The sequence below is a fragment of the Equus quagga genome, chromosome 11 (genome assembly GCF_021613505.1).
Source record: "Equus quagga isolate Etosha38 chromosome 11, UCLA_HA_Equagga_1.0, whole genome shotgun sequence".
NCBI classification, from domain to species: Eukaryota; Metazoa; Chordata; class Mammalia; order Perissodactyla; family Equidae; genus Equus; species Equus quagga.
Window position 1 is genome coordinate 93,651,092 of NC_060277.1, and position 21,132 is coordinate 93,672,223.

General features: G+C 46.9%; 2 protein-coding genes across 10 annotated transcripts in view; one reads left to right on the forward strand and one right to left on the reverse strand.

Moving 5' to 3' along the window:
• The first annotated feature begins 208 nt into the window (after positions 1-208).
• Positions 209-9,427, forward strand: LOC124246491 (transcription factor CP2-like protein 1). Of its 6 annotated transcripts, none has more exons than XR_006890509.1 (16): positions 209-339; positions 834-985; positions 1,106-1,179; positions 1,919-2,024; positions 2,133-2,239; positions 4,846-4,998; positions 5,238-5,348; positions 5,864-5,961; positions 6,216-6,270; positions 6,550-6,643; positions 6,981-7,071; positions 7,528-7,610; positions 8,128-8,273; positions 8,418-8,469; positions 9,075-9,220; positions 9,299-9,422. XR_006890509.1 is itself a non-coding variant. In XM_046674662.1 (16 exons), the coding sequence occupies exons 1-15, from the start codon at positions 257-259 to the stop codon at positions 8,932-8,934; spliced, it is 1,443 nt and encodes a 480-aa protein (XP_046530618.1). In that variant the 5' UTR covers positions 209-256; the 3' UTR covers positions 8,935-8,949; positions 9,075-9,427. The 6 variants fall into 6 exon arrangements, 3 of the variants coding, with proteins under 3 accessions (XP_046530618.1, XP_046530617.1, XP_046530619.1); XR_006890510.1 differs by having other exon boundaries at positions 9,302-9,422; XM_046674662.1 differs by adding an exon at positions 8,897-8,949 and having other exon boundaries at positions 9,075-9,427.
• An 8,629-nt stretch (positions 9,428-18,056) lies between these two features.
• FBXL20 (F-box and leucine rich repeat protein 20) overlaps positions 18,057-21,132 on the reverse strand; it is a 102,489-nt gene continuing 99,413 nt past the window's right edge. For all 4 annotated transcript variants that reach the window (XM_046675493.1, XM_046675494.1, XM_046675495.1 and 1 more), the window contains 2 exons: positions 20,838-21,050; positions 18,057-19,041 (listed from right to left, as the gene is read on the reverse strand). In XM_046675493.1, the coding sequence (XP_046531449.1) occupies positions 18,934-19,041; positions 20,838-21,050 (321 nt within the window). In that variant the 3' untranslated portion in view covers positions 18,057-18,933. The remainder of the gene's footprint in view (positions 19,042-20,837; positions 21,051-21,132) is intronic.

The window sequence follows — 21,132 nt, forward strand, 5'->3', positions numbered from 1 at the left end:
CCCCTCAAGTTAATGATTGGTGGGGAGCCCTGGGGACATCATTTCTTGAGTCCTGCCAGCTTGGGCTGCCTAATGGTTCCCAACTTTCCTAGAGCCCTGGGTGCTCAGCCAATAGGAGGCCCCAGGCCTTGCTCCACCCTGTCGTGCGTGTGCTTCTGTGTATAAAGGCTGAGGCTGCGGGCGGGCGGCCCAGTGGGTCCAGCCCAACCCAGTGCAGAGCTCTCTGTCACACAGCTGGCCCTGCTCCCTTTCTAAGATGTTGTTTTGGCACAACCAACCGGAGCACCTGTGGCCCAGTCCTGGGGAACTGTACCCCGGACCTCCAAGCAGCCTGCTCAGGTAAGGGCCAGATCTCTTTCCGCAGCCCCACCAAAGACCCTGGTCTGAACTGAGGTCAACATGGTAGGGCTGTCTGTTTCAAGCCAAGGGAGATGGGCTTCCTGCTCTCAGGTTCCTTTTTGGGTGGGGAAGTGGTTGAATGTACCTGGAGTTTAGTGGGTCCTGGGAGGTCTCAAACACCCTGACCGCCCGCCCACTCAGGACACTTTTTGGGGGGCACTTACTGGGCATCATGCAAGTCCTGACGTTGCAAACAAGTAATTGATGGCAGATGTTTGCAGATGTTTAGCAATATCTAGGATTTGCCTCTTAAGGGAGTTCTCCCAGAGGCCAGAGGAGCTGACTGGGGGCCCCTTAGGCCCTGGCTGCTGCTGGGGTGCCTGCTACAGGAAATGCAGGCTCCCTGGAGGGAGGAGCTGGCAGAGAGAGTCCAAGCTCCCTGGGGGTGGGGTGGACGGGGCAGAAAGCAGGCGGTGCCCTCCTCTCCCTGGCAGGGAGTCCCTGCCCTTGCCCTACCTGAAGCAGGAAGAGCTGCCCAACGTCCCCGGCCCGGAGCCTCCCTGCCCCGCGTTCCAGTATGTGCTCTGTGCAGCCACCTCGCCGGCAGTGAAGCAAGGAGAGGAGACCCTCACCTACCTGAACCAGGGTTCGCTGGGCTTGGGGAAGGAAAGGGGCTTGGAAGACCGGGCCCAGGGTGGTCTGGGAGTGGCAAGCACTGCCTCTGCCCGTCAGAGTGGGGCTCACACAGCCTTTTAATCTCTCCCAGGCCAGTCCTATGAGGTGCAGATGCTCTGGAACCCCAAGCTGGGTGATGCCACCCAGTGCCCCCGGCTGCTGAAGGTAGGTGCATCCGCCCCCCTGGCCCCAGAACTGGCAAAGGCTGGGCATGACTGTCCCTCTGGGCAGGAAGCCAATGTCACCATCGTGATGTCCACTTGTCAAGTGGAATTCTCTCAAGTCCACTTTTAATTTGACCTTCACAACAGCTCAGTGATGGGCAGGAATTGTTGAGGAAACAGGCGCAGAGAGGTTAAGCATTTTCTCAAGGACACAGAGCCAGTAAGTAGCAGAACTGGGACTTAGAAATACGTTTACATAGCGTTATTCACACGCATGATTCCTTCTCTCAAAAAAATGATTTATTTAGCTCCCATTCTTTGCCAGAAACTGTTCTATGGGCTGGAGATTCAGCAGAAAGAAACAGGTAGTTCCCTCCCTCAGCGGGCTTGCATTCTACTGAGTGGGACAACGTGTAATTACACAGATTACATGAAATTACAAATTGATAAGTGCTGCAAAGAAAAGACATGGGTAGGGTGACTAAGAGTGGGAAGGGATTGACTTTTTACAGATGGGGAAACTGAGGCTCAGGGTCTCTAGGTTACCTCCCCAGTTTCACAGCCTGTGAGTGGCAGGTGGATCTGGACAGGATCTAGAGGTTTTAAGTTCGTATGCCCCTGGGGGTGGGAAGCAAGCTGGGGGAGAGGGTGGGATGGCTGGCTTACCCCAGGTGTGGGAGTTGGTTCCCAAATGCCCGGGCACCCTCTGACCTGTGAGCTGTGCCCTCCTGTCCCTGCAGAGCGTGGCGCGTGTGGTGTTCCATGACCGGCGCCTGCAGTACACGGAGCAGCAACAGCTGGATGGGTGGAGGTGGAGCCGGCCTGGGGACCGCATCCTGGACATCGGTGAGTGGGGAGGGAGCAGGGTCCCTTTAGGGCCGCATTCTGGCTGGGAAGCCCTTGTGGGTGGGGAGAGCTGAGCTTTGTTCCCTGCCTGCCACCCTGTGCCTGCAGATGTGCCCCTGTCCGTGGGGGTGATAGAACCCCAAGTCCTGCCCTCACAACTCAACACGGTGGAGTTTCATTGGGACCCGACCAAGAGGACCTCCATCTTCCTACAGGTAAGTCTGAAGCTGGGACGGGGAGGAGGCTGGAGGTCAGATGGGAGTGGCAGCAGCCTAGGTGGGAAAGGAAGGTGAGTGTGGGTAGGGGTGAGGGGACAACAAGAATGAATCACTACCATAAAGCACCTTGAGGAAAAATATGGATAAACATTGATCGAATCTCACCACAGAGAAGGACTTGTGAAACATCAAGCAATGGAAGAAACTGCCAAACACAGGACAGAACTTAGTTTCATGAAAAGTAATGGTCTGGGCCAGGCGTGTGGCATAATAATTAAGTTTGGTGTGCTGTGCTTTGGCAAACCTGGATTTGTGGGTTCGGATCCCAGGTGCGATCCTACACCACTTGTCAGCCATGCTGTGGTGGCAACTCACATATAAAGTGGAGGGAGATTGGCTCAGGGCTAATATTCCTCAAGGTAAAAAAAGAGGAAGATTGGTAACAGATGTTAGCTCAGGGCTAATCTTCCTCAGCAAAAAACAAAACAAAACAAAAATTAGTGGTCTGAGATACGTAAGCAAAATTAAAAGGAGATATCAAATGGGAAAAATAATTGCCACATGACATATAATGTGTTATATCCTAAATATATAGAAAGTTTTTATATCAATAAGAAAAAATACATGAAACCTCAATAGAAAAGTGGGAAAAGGATATATGAGGCGATTTATAAAGAAGGATACAAATTATCAATAAATGTAGGCAGTTCTACCTTATAAAATGCTAATTAAGGGGCTGGCCTGGTTGTGCAGCAGTTAAGTGTGCACATTTCACTTCGGCGGCCCGGGGTTCGCCGGTTTGGATCCTGGGTGTGGACATGGCACTGCTCATCAAGTCATACTGTGGCAAGCGTCCCACATATAAAGTAGAGGAAGATGGGCACAGATGTTAGCTCAAGGCCAGTCTTCCTCAGCAAAAAGGGGAGGATTGGCAGCAGATGTTAGCTCAGGGCTGATCTTCCTCAAAAAAAAAAAAAAAGAAAGAAAATGCTAATTAAAATTACATATATATAACTACCAAAGACTTTAAAAAACTATTATTGGTAAGATTTGGAAAAACAGACATCCTCATATCTTGAGAATGCAAATTGGTGCACCCATTCTGTAGGCAGAGTGGCACCTGGGCAAAATTTATTAAATTTAATGTTCATACTCTTTTACCCAGCAGTTCCACTTCAAGAAATTTATCCTATAGCAGCGTTCAATAAGTACACAAAGATCTATTTACCTGCTATTCATGGCAGCATTCTTTTTCGTATTGAAAGATTTTAAACAATCAAAATGCCTGTGGGAAGAGGATTGACTTTAAAATAAGTTTTAGTAGAGGCTTACAGTGGAAATTGTGTACCCATTAAAATGATGTCTCTGAGAAATATTTCCTGACAAGAGAAACTGCTTTCCTATAAATAAAGAAAAAGCAGAATACAAACTTGTATTTAAAGTTTGATTTCTATTTTATATGTATAAAAAGTGTGTGTATACACGTCTTTTTTTTCTCTGTTTTCTTGCCCAGGGAAAAGATGGGCAGAGACAGTACTGCACTGTTGACAGGGCTATCGTGGAGAAGGGGAAGGATGGGAGAGGTCTATATCCTTCTTTATACTTTTTTGGTCTTCTCCACTTTTCCTATGTTGAATAGATTTCTCTTTATAATCAAACAATACTGTCAAAAGTCACATGAAAGTTCCTTTTTTGCGTGCCCGCCATGGTCTAAGCACCTGGACTAGGTGTCAGGCAGATGTGGCACAATTTCAGTTCCACCCCTTCCTAGCATGAACCTTGTCAAGGTAACGTAATCTCTCTGAGCCTTAGTTTCCCCACCTGTCAAGTCAGACTCTCAAACTGTCTTCACAGGATTGTGGGAGGCTGTAGTGGGGGCAGCAGGTGTGAACAGACGGGGAGACCCTCCTTGCTCTCGGAATCCCGGGACCAGGCAGAACACAGAGGCTGCCCGCGGTGTGAGGTGTGGGCCAGCAAGGTTTCCTGGAGTGGACTGCCACAGTTAGCAAATAAAATACAGGACAGTCAGTTAAATTTAAATTTTATATAAATAAATAAATAAATAAATAAGTTTACTATAAGTATGTCCCATGCAATACTTGGGACATACTTGCACTAAAAAATTATTTGTTGTTTATCTGAAGTTCAAATTTAACCGAGCATGCCGCATTTCCACTGACAGCCCTACCCTGGAAGGCGCAGAGGTGAGCAGGACGAGCTTTCCAGGGAAAGGATTCTCGGGAGAGCTCTGCAGGCGCGTTGCGGGTCAGGATGTCAGGATGTGGCTGGCTAGGTCCGCGGGCTCACTGATGGCTGGGAGAGAACAGCCTTGCAGAAAGGCTCAGCTTGACTCTGGAAGGTGCTCCAACGCCAGGGTCAGGAGCTTTGCTTCTCATCCCCTAACCATGGGAAGCCACTGAAGGACTTCTAACGAGGGAAAGAACCTAAAAAGTGAGGCTTAAAAACAGACACTGGTTGGGGATGGAAAGTTGGTGTGGTAAGTGGCTGACAGGTGACAGGCAGGTAAGAGGTTTTAGGTGGAATCTCGTGAAGGTGGGTGGGACCTGGAGTCACCCCGCTTTCCCGTGGCTTTTTCTCCTCAGGTTCACTGTATCAGTACTGAGTTCACTCCGCGGAAAAAGGGCGGCGAGAAAGGAGTCTCCTTCCGCCTCCGGATCGACACCTTCAAGCCCAGTGACAAGGAGCTTGCGCCCGAGCACCTGCATTCGGCTGGCTGCCTCATCAAGGTGTTCAAGGTACCGGCAGCACCAGGGCCCCTTCCCCTCCCTCTTAGGGCTGTCACCTTGCCTCTCTGGCTGTGTGGATTCTGGCCCTGCTTTGCTGTGGACGCTCAGCCTGTGGTCCCAGTCTCCGGGACTGTTTCCTTCTCTGCACACGGAGGGCTGGGACTTGCTCCCTTCTTAGATCCCCTTTTGTAATGAGAAGTGGGCCGATAAAGAAGGGGCCTTTGGGTTTCCTTGTCACCCTCCTGTAGCCCAAAGGAGCTGACCGGAAACTGAAAACTGACCGGGAGAAGATTGAGAAACAGCCTCTGCATGAGAGAGACAAGTATCAGGTCGCCCGTGAGAGCACAGTCTTCGTGGAGGTGTGTGTGTTGCGGTGCTGGGGGCAGGAGGGGAAGTTTGGAGAAAAGAGCCTCACCGTGCGTGTGGGGAAACTGAGGCCTCAAGGGCTGCGCCTACTCCAGGATCATCAAGCCCCACCGTGATTCCACCCGTTTCCTGCAAGGACAAACTGCACTGTGTTGTTCAAGACTTCCGGGAGCTGACGCCTTCCAGGCTGCCTCCCCTGTGCCCTGCCGTCGCCACCACCTCACTTCTGCTCCCTCTGCCTGGAGCACCCCCATCCTGCTGCTGCTTCTGGCTAGCTCCTCCGGGAAGCCTTCCCCAACTCCCCCAGACAGATCTATAGGCTAGCTTACTCTCTTCCTTTGTGTGGAAACTTGGTCTACTCGTCAGGGTCTCCTTTTAGGGCAGGGACCTAGTCTGGCCCAAGGCAGGTCTCTTGTCAGCTCTTAATAGACAGATGGAGGGAGGTGCGCCCACAGACACCATGGCCCTCGGGCCGTCCAGGCCGACCTTGCTGTATGTTTGCCCACAGTGTCCACCGTGGCCAGAGCCCAGTGCAGCGCCCCACTCACCTCTCAGCCCTCGCGCTCTGACCTCCCCCTACTCCTGCAAGCTCCTGTCGCCTGAGAGGTGAGGCGGGATGAGCACCTCCTATCAGCCCTTGGGGTGAGAGTGAGGGGAAGAGCTCCTCGGCCCAGGCATCGGGGAAAGGGCAGGGTTGCGGGTGTGGCTGAGGCGGGGAAGAGGCTCAGCCCTGTGCCTTCTGGGGAAGACGTGAGATGCACCAACAGGCTCTGCATCCCACGGCAGGCCTGGGGAACGGTGGCGGGCGGGAGACTGGCTGCCCTCCTCCGCCGAGCCCCTGACTCTCTGCTCCCCCACAGGCTCTGCTCCTCACCACCATTCGCCTTGGACAGCTTGGTGGGCAGCCTAGCTGAAGTGAGTCTTCCCTTTCCAACCCTCTCGACCCCACTATCCGAAAGCCTTCTCAGCGGCTTCATCTCGCTCTCCAGAAAAGGGTGGTCCTGCCCCCTGGTGGACAGACGTGGTATGGCCACAAATCGCAAAACTGTTCCCTGATAGGAATGGGCACTTCCCGTGGCAGGATGAACCTCTCCTCTCAGACCTGGTCCCCAACGGCAGGGGCTGTTTCTCCTCCCCCTTGTTTTCAGTCCGTGGGTCTATGGTGTTATCTGGACCGTCCTTTTTATGCCTCAGGATCTGAACCCTGGAGCCTCCATCCTAGAGACGCAGCAGTGGTTGCATCGGCATCGGTTCTCCGCCTACTGCCGGATGCTGGCCAATTTCACTGGTGAGGCTCGGGTCTGGCAGGGACCAAACCAATAGGGGACTGAGGGCCAGACAGTCAGGCAGGAAGCCTGTCTCTGTCCTGGCTTGCTAGACTCTCTTCTCATGTATTATCCCATGCAATTTATACACTACCCCTTGTGGACAGGGCTCAGAGAAGTTAAATAACTTGTCCAGGGACACAAAGCTAGCAAGTGGCAGAGCTGGGATTTGAATCCAAGTGTGACTCCCATGTCTGGACATACTAAGGCCATTCACAGACTAATGTTGGACAGTGTCCCTTGCCACCCTTGCTTGATCCCAGGTCTCTTCCCCCAATCTGGCCCTGTCTGACCCTGCAGGCACGGATCTGCTGAAGCTTACCCGCCAGGACCTTATCCAGATCTGCGGGGCTGCCGACGGGATCCGCCTTTTCAATACTCTTAGAGCCAGGTGCTGGGCACTGCCAATTAGGGTCCCCTCCCCATTTTAGTGGCACCTACCAACTCAGCTAGTGGTACTGTTTCATACAACGTTCAAGCTGGAAGGCATCTTAAAGACCACTTAGTTCCATTCCCTCTTTTAACAGAGGAAGAAACTAAGGCCCAAGGAGAGTGACCTGCCTGGGGTCATAGAGCAAGGATGGCAGGGCTGGGCTAAAATGTTAGGCTCCTGTGCCCTCTTCATGTAGGTATCCCATTTGCATCAATTTCTGGGGACAGAGATGGATTTTTCTCATCTTCTCTCCCCCCAGGGTCCAGCTTTCATTAAATGCTGAAGGAATGCTTGGTGACCTCTCCCCCTAGACACTCGGGAGGAGGCAGGGTCTCTCCCAGGGATGACGGTTAGAAGTGGGAGTTGTTAGTTCAGGTATGAAGGGCTGATACGTAGACGGTTTTCCTGGCCCAGGCCCATCCGTCATCGGCTGACTTTATATGTGGCTCAAGAGGCTTCTAGGCAAGAGAACGAGGTTGCTGAGAACCCCGACTCAGGTAAGGCTCGAGCCTCTCTCTCCAGCAGACAAGAAATTCAGGTGTGGCTGCATCAAACCTCTTCTGGCCTGGGGAGAGGGTGATGCTCCATGGTTCCTGGCACCTAGGATGTCTTCCTTGGCATTCCTGTCTTCCATGATCAGATTAGCTCTCTCCTTCCAGGATGTTTCCCTGGGTTGATTCCACCATGTTCTATTCCCTAGACCCATCTGATTTTGTCATTCCATGAGTCTGTGGGATTAGAACATTACAATTTTGTTATTGTATCTGGGTTTCAGTCATTCATATGTAGATGTCCCATCTCCTCTTTGAACTGGGGCTCCCCTCAATCTGAGGTCTTCCCAAAGGTGAGGAATAGGGATGGGGACTAAGTGGATGTACAAGCCTTTTCCTTCTTTACTCCCTCCCACCCCCCCCATGAGGCTGTCACCTTGCCCCCTCCTTCCTCCTGGTATCTGGGGCTCCCTCTGGGCCCTCTCCCCCACTGACCCTGCCTCTGTGCTGCCCACATCCCCAGGCTTTTATCAAGAGATCTCTCTGAATGAACTTAGTGCTGTGGAGCTGATGGGGAAACTGGCAGAGCTCTTGGCTCTCCCAGCCAATCAGATCCACCGCCTCTTCCACCAGGGCCCTGGGGGCATCCTCATTCTCCTCAATGACCAGGTAAATGGGCAGCGGTTCCCTACAAGACCCCACAAAGGCCTCGATCACTCTTCTACCTCATGCCCAGTTTCCCTCTCCCTGCCCCAGCTTATTCTGTTTGGCTCTAAGAACAGAATTGTCTTAGTGACCCCTTCTCCCTTGCAGGTGGTTCAGAATCTTAAGGATGAATCATACTTCGTGGCTGTAGTGAAGAAAGGTAGGGGTTTTAGAGGGAGAGGAGTGTATCTGGCAGGCCCTAGAAAGGGTAAGGTTGTATTTATATTGTCTCCTTAATGAAATTAAAAGGTTCCTTGAAGGTGCACGCGTGTATGTGTGTGTGGGGGGAAGCAGGGAGCAGTGTCCCAATCAAATGGTAAACATTTGCTGAAGGTCAGCTTTGTTTGTGTTAAAGGGACAGAGATTTAGACAGCTAAAAGATAGCTATTTATTGTTCAGGAAAAATGTGACCGAGTAGATGCATTCTCATGAGAGAAAAAAAATGCCTGTTTCTACGTCAGGCAGGTTATTAGAGAGGAAGGTAAGGCCCCCTGCCCACCCGCTCCAAACCATACAAGGCAGAAGGGTAGGTGCTTGCTGGACATTCTCTGGCGCAGAGCACCTGACTTGTGGTTCTGGTTATTCAGATGCCTGCTGTGCTACAGGCCACAGGGAGGCTTCCTAAAGAGGTGGATTCCAGGTGAGGGTGGAAGAACACGTGGGTGTGGCAGATGCACTGCAGGTGGCTTGGAGGTTTGGGAGCGGTAGAGTAGCAGTGGTTGGGAGCCTGCCTCACTTCAATGGTGCCCTTTTTACTGCTTTCAGTGCAGAATCCAGATGGCTACTACCTGGTTCTGACCTAGGCCCAGGGGCACCCTGCTGCAAGAGGAGGCGACGGATGCCAGCCTGGTTCTCTGGAGCTGTTGACCAGAAGCCTTGTTAAAATCCTCAGCTGCTTCAGCGGGCTCCAGGTGAAGAGCCAAACCATCATGTGTCCTACCCCTGGGGAGGAGGCAAGCAGCCCCAGGCTCATATTTCTTTCTGCTCAGCAGCAACAGCTGTTGGAACCCAGGACACAGCCTCCCAAGCTGAGCTGAGCTGGCCAAGTGAGGCAAAAAGCCTGGCAATATGGATAAGGAGCTTCTGCCCCAAACAGTGCTGCTCAACACTGAGTGCATTAATTCGTGTTTATTTAAAATTTTATTTATCCCTTCCTTTTGTAAATTAAAAGTTAATTTTAAAAGATACATATTTTTAATGTGTTGTTCAACTTTCTTGGTGTTATGAGTCCTCTTGCTTCTGCTTAAACTATAAACTGGGGCGAGGGACAGAGTCTGGGACAGAGGAATAAATAAATTAGGCTGATCTTTTTTCAATTAGCACAAGAACTAATCACTAAAGCCTTCAAAAGACCATTCAACTATCAAATCACTGTGCTTATTTTAAAACTTCTGCTCTAGAGACTTGGGAAATACTATAATTATTCTTGAAGACTGAGGCCATGGGGCTTTATTTAAAAAACATAGTTGAATTTATTAATCTTTTAATTTTTAGGTCTTAAGAAATCATTCCCTATATTAAGGTCATAAATATAACTTCCTATGCATACTTTTCAAAGTTTAAATATTTTTTTTTTAAAGATTTTATTTTTCTCCTTTTTCTCTCCAAAGCCCCCTAGTACATAGTTGTATATTTTGTTGTGGGTCCTTCTAGTTGTGGCATGTGGGACGCTGCCTCAGCGTGGGCTGATGAGCAGCGCCATGTCCGTGCCCAGGATTCGAACCAACGAAACACTGGGCCGCCTGCAGCGGAGCGCGCGAACCCAACCACTCGGCCACAGGGCCAGCCCCTCAAAGTTTAAATTTTAATTTTGCATTTAAGTCTGTAATCCACCTGAAACTGATTTCTTTGTGTTCCTATTTAGAAAACCAATTTTATATTAAATCAAGCGCTTTTAAAAAAGGTAAGAGAGGGGCCGGCCCCGTGGCAGAGTGATTAAGTTTGCACGCTTGGCTTCGGCAGCCCAGGGTTTCGCTGGTTTGGATCCTGGGTGCGGACATGGGACCACTCATCAGGTCATGTTGGGGCAGCATCCCACAAACTCACAACCAGAATATACAACTATGTACCTGGGGGCTTTGGGAAGAAGAAAAAAAAAAAGATTGGCAACAGATGTTAGTGCAGGTGCCAATCTAAAAAAAAAAAGGTAAGTGATAACTGGGTCGTATCTTCTTCTGGTCTTTATTTTTTCATCCCCTTCCCTCAAAATTTTGTGAAAAATTTCAAACATATTGAAAAGGGAAAACCCACATGCAAGGAGTGGACAGGCCAAGATGCCCTCTTAAAAATTACCTGCTGGGGGGCCAGCCAGGTGGCATAGCAGTTACGTTTGCATGCTCTGCTTCAGCAGCCAGGGGTTTGCTGGGCACAGACCTATACACTGCTTATGAAGCCACACTGTGGCAGGCGTCCCAAATATAAAGTAGAGGAAGATGGGCACAGATGTTAGCTCAAACCTACTCTTCCTCAGCAAAAAAAGGACTGGTGGTGGATGTCAGCGCAGGGCTAACCTTCCTCAAAAAAAAAAAAAAGAAAATCTGCTACGACCAGCCCCACTGGCCTACTGGTTAAGTTCGGTGTGTTCCCCTTCAGTGGCCTGGGTTCTGTTCCTGGGCACAGACCTACACCAGTCTTCTGTTAGTAGCCATGCTGTGGCAGTGGCTCACATTTAAAAAAGAGGAAGACTGGCAACTGATGTTAGCTCAGGTGAATCGTCCTCAGCAAAAAAAAAAAAAAAAAAATCTGCTTAATTCCTATTGATTATTTACCTCAGTTATCATTTACTGATCATCTTTAGTGAGTCTTAAAACCAGGTGGCCTCTGGCTAGGGGGTGTAGGAAGGAGGAAGGCTCTAAACGCTTGGATGAACTGGTTAACCGTGGATGGGGGAAAGGCAAGTTTGCTTATCCTTTGAAGTTCAAAGACCTAGAACATGCCTCCCTCACGTCCACTACTGACTCAGTAAGGACAACTGAGCAGGCAGCTGCTTGCACTGGGACCATGTAGGCACCAGATGACCAGTCCAGACCAGGCCTTGATTTCATGCAGGATGAGTGGATTTCAGGTGGGACCTACCATTCCACAGGGCTCTGCAGCATGTCTCATGGCAGGGGAGACACCCTGAGATTTCAATTTAGGACAGTGATTTGACTCCACGGCTCATCTCCACCAAAAGGATAAGGGCTCTGTTCCATTAACCTTTATGTATCTCTCAATCTAGGAGCTTCTAGCACAAACTACATACTGAAATATTTGTTGAAAGGAAGGGAATAAAAGCAGGTAACATGAGTGTTTACCATGTGCATTATCATCTCTTTTAATCTTCACAACTCTGAAGTAGGTACTGTTATCCCCACTTCACCCATGAAGAACTGAGATGGAAAGGCTGACTGGCCGAGGTCATATGGGCAGGTGGAAGTCAGGCAATCCGACGTCACGCCACTCCATCCCCACTCCCTCCTAGTCCAGGGAAGGGCAATGCTTTGCACAGAGAAGGGACTCAGGTTGAACTGCCACTATCAAGTTAATTAAGACAAAGGTGTTCAGAAACTGATTTGTTTTCCCTTTTTTTTTTTATAGACAAGTGGAGTTCGGAGTATTAAATAAAAGCTATTAAAAAGGTATTAAATAGACGCTATTAAATAAATAAATTATTAATTAAAGGCTATTAAAAAAAATAAGGATGCCAAAAAGAAGCCCCTTCATTCAGCCTCAGGAGCCTTCGTAGTTTTAGGGGTCAAAGAAGTTAAGAATCACAGCTCCAAGTCAGGCTATTTCCGCGGCAAGAAGGAAAGTCTTCACAGCTTATTTCCTTTAATTACATCATAAAACAAAATTAGAACATACAGGAAACAATAATAGTTACATAACAATTTACTTTATATATTTATATATAAAAAACATTTCTTTTTTAGTCCAAAGATTTTAAAGCAAAAGGAATCCTCTACTGCCACCTTGGATTTTATTTATTTTTAAATAACCCTCCCTCCCCCCCATCCTCAAGCGCCAAAAGAGTTGGGTGGAAAAACAGTCAGCTGGACAGCTAATGGAACCTGGTGTTAAGTCACCATATAGGGAACTGTGTTGGCCCCAGGGACTGGCTAAGCACCGGGGCAGGCCTGGTGGAGAAACAAGCAAGCAGCAGCTCCCACACTGAAGCACCGCAGGGTGAGCCGAGTAGCTGGGGAAGGCTTAGGCCAGACGGCAGTGTGTGGGGTCAGACTCTGCCAGTCAACCATCCTCTGCATTTTACCCTCTAAGGGGAGTGGTGTGGGTGGTGCAGGGATGAAACAGCCTGGTTTGAAGATAAAAATTTCTCTCAGAGCACCCTTCACCCATCCATCTCTGTCCCCAGGCAGAGTCTAACAGGCAGGAGTAGTCCTCACAGTTCTCTGAGCTCTGCACAGACCACTTTCTCAGGTCTGTGCCCTCAGGGGCACTGGAAGGTGGGCAAAGGTGAGGAGAGCAGTTGGGAAATGCGAGGCAGGTTACTTGGAAACAACTCCCAGGAGTAAAAAGGAGGCGGCCAGAGTGGGAGGCATGTGAAGGTTAAGTCACACAACAGGAATGGAGACAGGCAAAATTAAGAAGGCCTTTCTCCCGGTACAGTACCCCTTCGGACTGGGCAGTGACAGATCCTCAGCGGCCAGCTCTGAGAGCGGCAGCACAGTGAGAAAAAGACACATGGAGCTTTGATGAGTGCCCCCGCATGGAGCTTGTACACGTTACAGGTTAACGTGTAACTTATGGCTAGAGTGAGGAGGGAAGAGAAGAAATCTCAGGCTCACCTCTTCCTGCACTTATGAGAAATTAGTCATCAGAGAAGCACGGATAAATTATTCTTAAGGGAAGAAAAAAACCAATGTAAACCCAGGAAAGTAGCAGCAAAGGTTTCACTTATTACAGATCTATTATATAGCACTAGGAAAGAAAATCATTCATGTCTTCAGGGGGTAAAAGGTAATTAATCAAACCATGCCAGTTAGAGACTCCTTTTCAAGTTACAATTTTCTAAGACTTTAGGTTCTCATTCACTAGTGCCATAAAAAAAGAAAAACAAACGAGAATAATGACTTGAGGGGCTGAGAAGGGTTAGGCTAAGGTAAGAAACACATACATGTGTGAGCAGCAGTGTGGTATAGATTTGAATAATAAGTAGTAAGAGGCAATGACAAGCGAAACTTAGTGGGGCCAACTTTCCTTCTTGGACTTTAATAAAAAAAGACATCACTTCAAAGATTTCCCTGGGTTCTTGGGGTATGGCAGAAGAGAAAAGGTATGTGTCTGGACACCTCTCTTCTCCCATCTCTTCTTGGGGTGGGGATTCTCATTTACTGCCTACCTGCTCTGGCCTCAGTGAAAACCAGGCCCAGCAGCAGCTGGGAAGCAATGGTGGTTCTTTCAGTTGTGCCAATCTCCACCTCATGACTCTGGTTAGGTGTCTGGAAAGTAGAAGCCCTCTTTGCCAGTAAAAAGGGCATGGAGTTCATGAGAAGGAGAGGAAAGTGAATCGACCCACCCGTGAGGCAGGTGTTTCTACAGAATTCAGCACAGATGCTTGTACCTGAAGCAAAGTACCCCAGTTCCAGAACTGATTCTCTCCTTCATTTTGAATCTCATCTACCATTTCCCCACCTCAATTCTTTAAAACAAGACACTGAAAAACACAGAAAATAGAAAGGGCCAATTGATACAGTTTTGGGTGCTCATGGTTCTTTTTCCTAAAACAAACCACCCTGGCTGAGGAAGCCTGAGACTCAACACCTGTGAACCAAATTCTACGAAGGGTTTACTCAAAAAACACACGAGGCAGAGATGGAAGAAGTGCATTATGGAATTTCTCTTAACATTCCACATGTGAGCTTGTCCAACAAATTTTTCTCTGCTGAAAATTAAGTGTAGCTTTCGTGGGCTCCAAAGATTCACTCAGACTCAGCTGAGAGGTTCTTACTGACTTTCCTAAGGATCAAAGGCTTCAGAGACGCAGAACTAATGTTCCTAAGAATAAAAATGGACAAAATAGGTAGACTTGCCTTGGGGGAGGAGCGGGAGCTGCAAAAGCCCTTCGTGCAGAAAACTCACTTGCCTCAAATGGTAGTTTCTGGCAGGTGGAAAGTTTGTCCCAAGTAAGAGGACAAGGTTAGAGCAGCATGTTCTTTGCTGGAGAACAAGATGATAAGTTAGGGCGTCTGGATACAGCAAATACAGCCAAATTTTATTTCCAAATTACCTGGGTTAATTATACCCTATTGACACGGTCTTAAAAAGCTTTCTGTATCTTCCAATCTTACATTTAAAATTTATGATAGAAATAAAGGTGAGGAGAGGCTGAGACTCCATATTTCCCCTCACCCTCCTACTGCTTTAGAGTTCTCTGGACCAAGATCATTATAAGGGAGAGGGTTCTGCCTCAAGACCTCCAACTAAACATCCTACTCCTCGTCTCAAACAAGACTCAGCTGATTCACATTGCCTGGGCTTGACGTGGTTAAAGATCCTACAACTGTAGGCAGACAGAGAAGGCAATCTTTTTATAAAATGTTCCGGAAGCTCAAAGCATAACACTGAAAGAGTCTGTCATCCAGGATGCACAATGGGGACAGAAATCTAACCTTAAATCATGCATACAAGGAGGGAAAAGGCAGAACAGACCAATTTCCTTTAAACTCCTCCTCTCTCACTGGTGACAACTGTCATGAGCAGTCTGTGACTTTTGGTACAGTAAGTATTAAATGGCCAAGGGTCAACCATGATTTGCAAGCATTCCTCCTCTCCAAACACCACCTAAGGTTATGCAGCCCACAGGCAGGGAGAAAACCACCCTCTTCTTTCTAGGGACACTCTCACATTTCCTAACAACTTCAAACCAAGAGAGTTTCCATCGTGTACTTTGTTTAGCCCTCGATGGCATTAGTGGGCTATCAAACCAGTAACAATGCATTTTACAAGGCAATTAGAAGAAATAAAAGAACCTGACTGCTGTAGTGTTATAGCTGTATCAAAGTCTGCAAACAGTTTGGAAAGCCCAAAATAAAGCATCATGAAAATATTTATCAGGTTTCCCTCCTAATGTGTGATATAAGGAATATGTAAAATTTCTTACATATCTGCTAAATCAACTTAATGGATGTGGAAATTCACAAAAAACAATTTAACAAATATTTTTACATCCACTAAAGAGGAGAATGGGAGAAGCGAACATTTTTTACACAAAGCACAAAGTGCTTTCATGTTCCAAATATTGGAAAAAAGGATGCCACCAGATCCCCTCACTCCTCCTATCTAACAGTTTGACTTCAAATTCAGTAAGGAAACGTCAACGACCACTCAGGGAAAAATGGCCTGAGCCACAGGACAGTTACTCAATTTAAGGCCGTCTGGGATAGTTTGCCTAGATCAGGTCAAGGGCCCCAAGAGGAAGCTACATAGAGACATTTGAGAATAAATCAGCAGCATCATTGGGAGAGAGATGGAGGCTTTAAGGAGAGGGCATAGATGGGTGCAGGAAGGAAGTGGGAGAAGTCAATGCAAAAAAAAAAAAAAAAAAAAGCTGGAATCACTTTGATGGGTCTGACGAAGAGGATATAAAAGATACTGATGTAGCAAACAAACGATGCTGGAAAATCTAAGGGGAAAAGGCTGCTTAGAAAAGAGACGATCTGGATGTTTAGTAACTTTCTCCAGAGACAAGACAATAATTCCTCCTGGCTATCTGCAGGCTTTTGGCAATAGCTTTGAGGGTATCTTCTTACTTATCCCAAATCTCTTCTCTCTGTTAACCGTATTTTTTCATTACAGGAGGCATATTGTGGAGGGGCTCTGGAGCCAGATAAATAGACCTAAGCTTTTCCTAAGCAGAGTTTTTACACCTGTGAAGCCTTATTGCATTTTCAAAAACGTCCCTGATGTTGAGACAGGAACATTATGTTCGGATATCAGGACCCTTTTCACCTGACCAAAACTTACCATGTTCTGCGTTCTCAAAGTCCTCGTACATTTCATCACCTGGCATAGGTTGCAGATTGGCATAAAAATTTATTTCCTTCCAAGCTTGATGGGCCTGCGGTTTTCTTGAGAAAGGAACAAGGCTCCTGCCTGACCACACACAAGCCAGTGCTGCGTACTCTAGGGCCTTTATTTTCTCACTTGACTCTGTTCTTGGCCCAGAGGCAGACATTGCCTGGGCAAGTCCACGTGGACTTGCATGTGGGTACACTCTTTGGGTAGAGGAACAGCATTTCTGAGACATTCATGTACTAGTGAATAGGGACTTTTAAACATATATATTTTTAAGTAAAGAAACACCTTAATAGCCTCAACTATTGGGCAATTCAAATCTACACACACTAATCAATCAGGGTTTTACGGTCAATTTGTTCAGGCACTATAAAAAATAACTTAAACATTAGAGCAGATGGCTCCTAAATATTTCTCTTTAGTTTTGTTTGAATGAGTGATGTGGGCATCTGAATATTATTAACCATATCTGGAAGTCCGTGTGCATCTGTCTACGTTCATATATGTAGGATATAGCCAGGAGTGTGAATTTCACTTTTAAAAAGTATATTCCTTATATGGTTAATTGGCAAAGAGGATAAGGGGCAAGGGGAATAAAAAATACAAGTAATTGGAGCTTTTGAAAGGGCCTAATAATAAAATAGAATTTAAGATAAATTTAACATGCTAAATAACGGTGGGAAGTACAGATTTCTAGGACCCTTTCATCTGATTGCTTGTGGAGAAATAAATCACACTTTATTCTTACATATGCTGGTAGAACCAGCACCTGCAGCATTAAAACAAGCCTTTTAACAGCCTGGATCATGCAGAGGATGATCTAAGATCATGGTGGACTGCACAATAACATCCTAAAAGATCAAAAAAAAGTCATCCTATGAAAAATCACACAAGGTTTCTAACCTTGTGGTTTAGAAATCTACTTCTTGTACTTTAGAAACTCATTTTATTTCCCTCATCCTCCATAACTGTTTAGGGGGAGAGGGAAGCTGCTTCTTCAACCCTTTGAGTCATGAGCACTGAATGCCCTGCCCTCAGCTCTGGTGACCAGGCTGGGCCGAGACACTGAATCCCCTACTTCCTCTCAATGTTGTCTTTCTGCTGCCCCAATGCCTTCACCTGGTTACCCTTGTATTTCATTCACGGGGAAGTCTGGAGCACAAGAAATATGGTTTACAGGTTCTAAAAAGGTTCTGGTCCTTTGAGGCTCCAACATTAGATATGATGCTATCAACACTAACATACAGCTGACTAGCTGTTATAGGGTCATTCTTGTTTCCATGATAGGCTGAAGGGGAGGGGGGACCACAACCAACTAGCTAGACTGCACAGCTCCTCTAGCAGCACTTGTGCTAATGCAAAACAACCTCACAAACACAGATCAGAGGTGCCGCTGATCACACATAGATTTCAGTGAACACACAACATGTCTGAGCTTGAGTGGTAAGGGCTTTCAGACTCAGTTTTGGGATCTGCCATTCTACCCTTTACTAACAATGCACTTCTCTCTCCTTATTAAGTTAGTGGCGTTTGATGGAAGGAAAATGTGCAGGGGCAATACTGGGCATATCATGCGTATTATCAAATATCACAAGATATAACAGAAACCAAAAGGCAATTTGTTTTCATCAAAATAGTTTTAGCTCAATTTCTTCTCATAACTTTTCTTGCTTTTGTTATAGTTTCCCTTCAGACTGGCAAAGATTCAGGCAGGGTCCCCTAATGGCAAAATTTTTAGGATTAAAAAAATATTTATTGATAATGTCTCTTTTAAAAATGTTTGGTAACCCCAACTAATCATCAAAAATGCAAACTGTAAACACAACAGCAGCAAATGAGTAACAATTGAGTGTGAGTAAGCAGACTATCAACAGGTGACAGACTGAGCAAGAGTGCAGGAGGGAGCAACAGAGAATGAAAGACAGGTGCACAAGTGTACTACAGAGAGTGACAATTTGCGTGAATAAGTAATCACATTTGGCCCACAGTGATTTCAATGCAACCATTTAGGAAACTTCTGGGCCAAACACTAAAACACAAGAGGAGGAATGGACAAGCCTTCTTTGTGAGCATGCTCAGCATGTTGGCATGGGAATAAGGAAGCACAGAAGCTCTGTAGTCATCTCACAGTGGATGGCTACCATTTATAGGATGCAAAGAAATTTTCTTCCTGGTCCCTGGCTACAACATATATATTTTTTTATGCATTCCTTGACTCCGGAGGACTGCAGCTGCTATTCCAAAATCACCAAAGAAACCCCCTAAGAAAACAAAGAAAACTGCAGTAGCAGTAACACTGGGTTTGCTGGAATACCTCCTTCCCTCTACCGTGCCTATGGTTTTCTTCTGGGCACGTCCAACAGGAATGGTTAAGTTTTACCAATCCACTTGATAAAGCCAGCACAAACTTCAGTCCCCTGGTCACAGAGCTAGAGTGGGTGGGAGTGAGGGTGGGTATGTGTATGCATGTGTGGCTCTGGGAATCTAGACACTGCCCTCACTTTGTAACCCTTGCCCAGAACACTGGGGTCGCTTCCACTGGAGACTCCACGGTAACTCTAGAAGTGTCATTAAATACTCAGTTCACCAAGGTTGACCACCTCCATTGTCATAGGATGATGCAGCATCTGCAGAATCGCTGTCTGCTGCCCCCTACTGATGGGGGTGGAGTGACAGGTGCGAAGTAGGCGTGGACTTTAATATTGGGTAAATGGGTCTGAAACAAGACAGAAACATTACTAAGAAAGAGGGCTTAAACAGAAAGAGCAATGTTGCTTTTCAGAAAAAACACTGATGGGCTGAGCGGACATGAATGCAGGGAAGAGGCTGAGCACCAGTCAGGATGTTGAGAGGCCTGGGTTCTACCTTGCACCATCCCAGGTTATTCTAAATGACCAAATCAGCTCATTATAACTTTGGCATGTGCTTCCATAATAATAAAACTGGGGGGGAAAACATCATACTATACTCTCTTAACTTGTTCCAAAGGCATTCTGAGTCGGAAGAAACTATATAAGCCCAAAATAATATTTTTTCCAATCATTGTGGACAATGTTTCTTCAGATATTTAAAAAAACCTCATTATCCTCTTTTAACAACATACTTCTGGTTTTTACTACATAAATAGTTTCTGAATTCCTACTATGTTCAAGGCACTGTGGTAGTTACATAAGAGGGGTACAAAGATGGTCAAGATGGAGATCCTGCTCTTAGGGAACTTATAGTCTAGATATGCACATAAATAGGTAAATTGAAGTGGAAAAGCACTAAGTGACTGGAAGAACAGAAAAAGACTCTTGAGGATTCAGGGAGGGAGGAGATTCCTGACAGCCAGGCAGGAACCCTAGTATATGTGGGCCCGGGAAGAGGCTCCGGTTCTCCCGTGGCTCTCCTTCCCTTCTGTTGTAGAAGAAATACGGCCACAAGGCTTCTCCACTGCAGTTACTATCTCAGTCCTCTAGGTGTGAAGGGAGAGGAGGAACTGAGGCCAAGTGGAACTCAGGAAGAGGCATGGTGCTCCTTTATGTGCTCAGATGCCATATGGCCAACATCGATTTTTCAGAGGTTGGTTGTAAGGGCCTAACTAAAGCACAGTGCCTTTCCCACAGCATGTGTGAAGCAGATGTTCCAATAAACGTCTGTTGAGCTAAATAATCTAACATATAGATTCATCCAGCTGTTTATAACCTCCTTGCTGGCAACCTGTCTTCCATCCATTTGGCTATGCATGGGTCTATTATGGACGATGGGGCAAAAAAAGGGTAAAAAACTACTCGATCCATTTGTTGTCTTGAAAAATAAGAACCCCAGGAAAGAGGTTTGATGTGAAAGGAAATACAAATTAAATTCCTAAATCTGGGGCGGCCCTGTGGCCGAGTGGTTAACTTTGTGTGCTCTGCTTTGGTGGCCCAGTGTTTCGCTGGTTCAGATCCTGGGCGAGGACATGGCATCGCTCATCAGGCCATGCTGAAGTGCCATCCCACAGGCCACAACTAGAAGGACCCACAACTAAAATATACAACTATGCACTGGGGAGATTTGGGGAGAAAAAGCAGGAAAAAAAAAAAAAGAAGACTGGCAACAGTTGTTAGCTCAGGTGCCAATCTAAAAAGAAAAAATTCTTAAATCCCATTTGACTAAATATTTTCTTTGTTATTCCTTTTGAACCAAAACCTGGCATGTTGTTTTTTTTTTTTTGACTCTGGGCATGTTATTAGGCCCTGGACATTACTGGAGAGAATTTGCTGGGAGGAGACCTACTTTTCTTCCCTTCCATGGGTATTTTCCTACTAAATTTCCATCTGGAACAACAGGTAAAAACTATCCACCCTTCAGTTTGATCTCCATTTTTTTTTCTCTTTGCTAAATGTCCAAGTAAATATAAAAATCAGGAATCTAAATCTAAAAAAAAAAAAGAAAGAAATAAGAAATGGAGTAAAAAAAATCCCAAAAAACAAAGAAGGAAAGGGTGCTGAGAACACAAGAGCTGGAGAGTGACGTAGCCATCTTTACCCTGAGTCTCTTGATCCCAGCCCGTGTGATCTGCTGGCAGTCATAGAGTTCTATCCGTTCAAGGCTGTGACAGCTCTTCAAGTGCTCCAGGGACGCATCTGTGATGAGGGGGCAGTTGTCCAGTTCAATCACCTCCAGCTGGTCGTGGGCGCAGGCCCCGTTCCCCAGGTGACGAATCCCATCGTCTGTGATCAGCTCACAGTGAGACAGACTCTGCAGCCAAACAGAGCAAAGAAGGACACTGAAATATCTTACGGCATTCTTCGAGTCAGAGGCCTGTGTACAATCAGAAAGG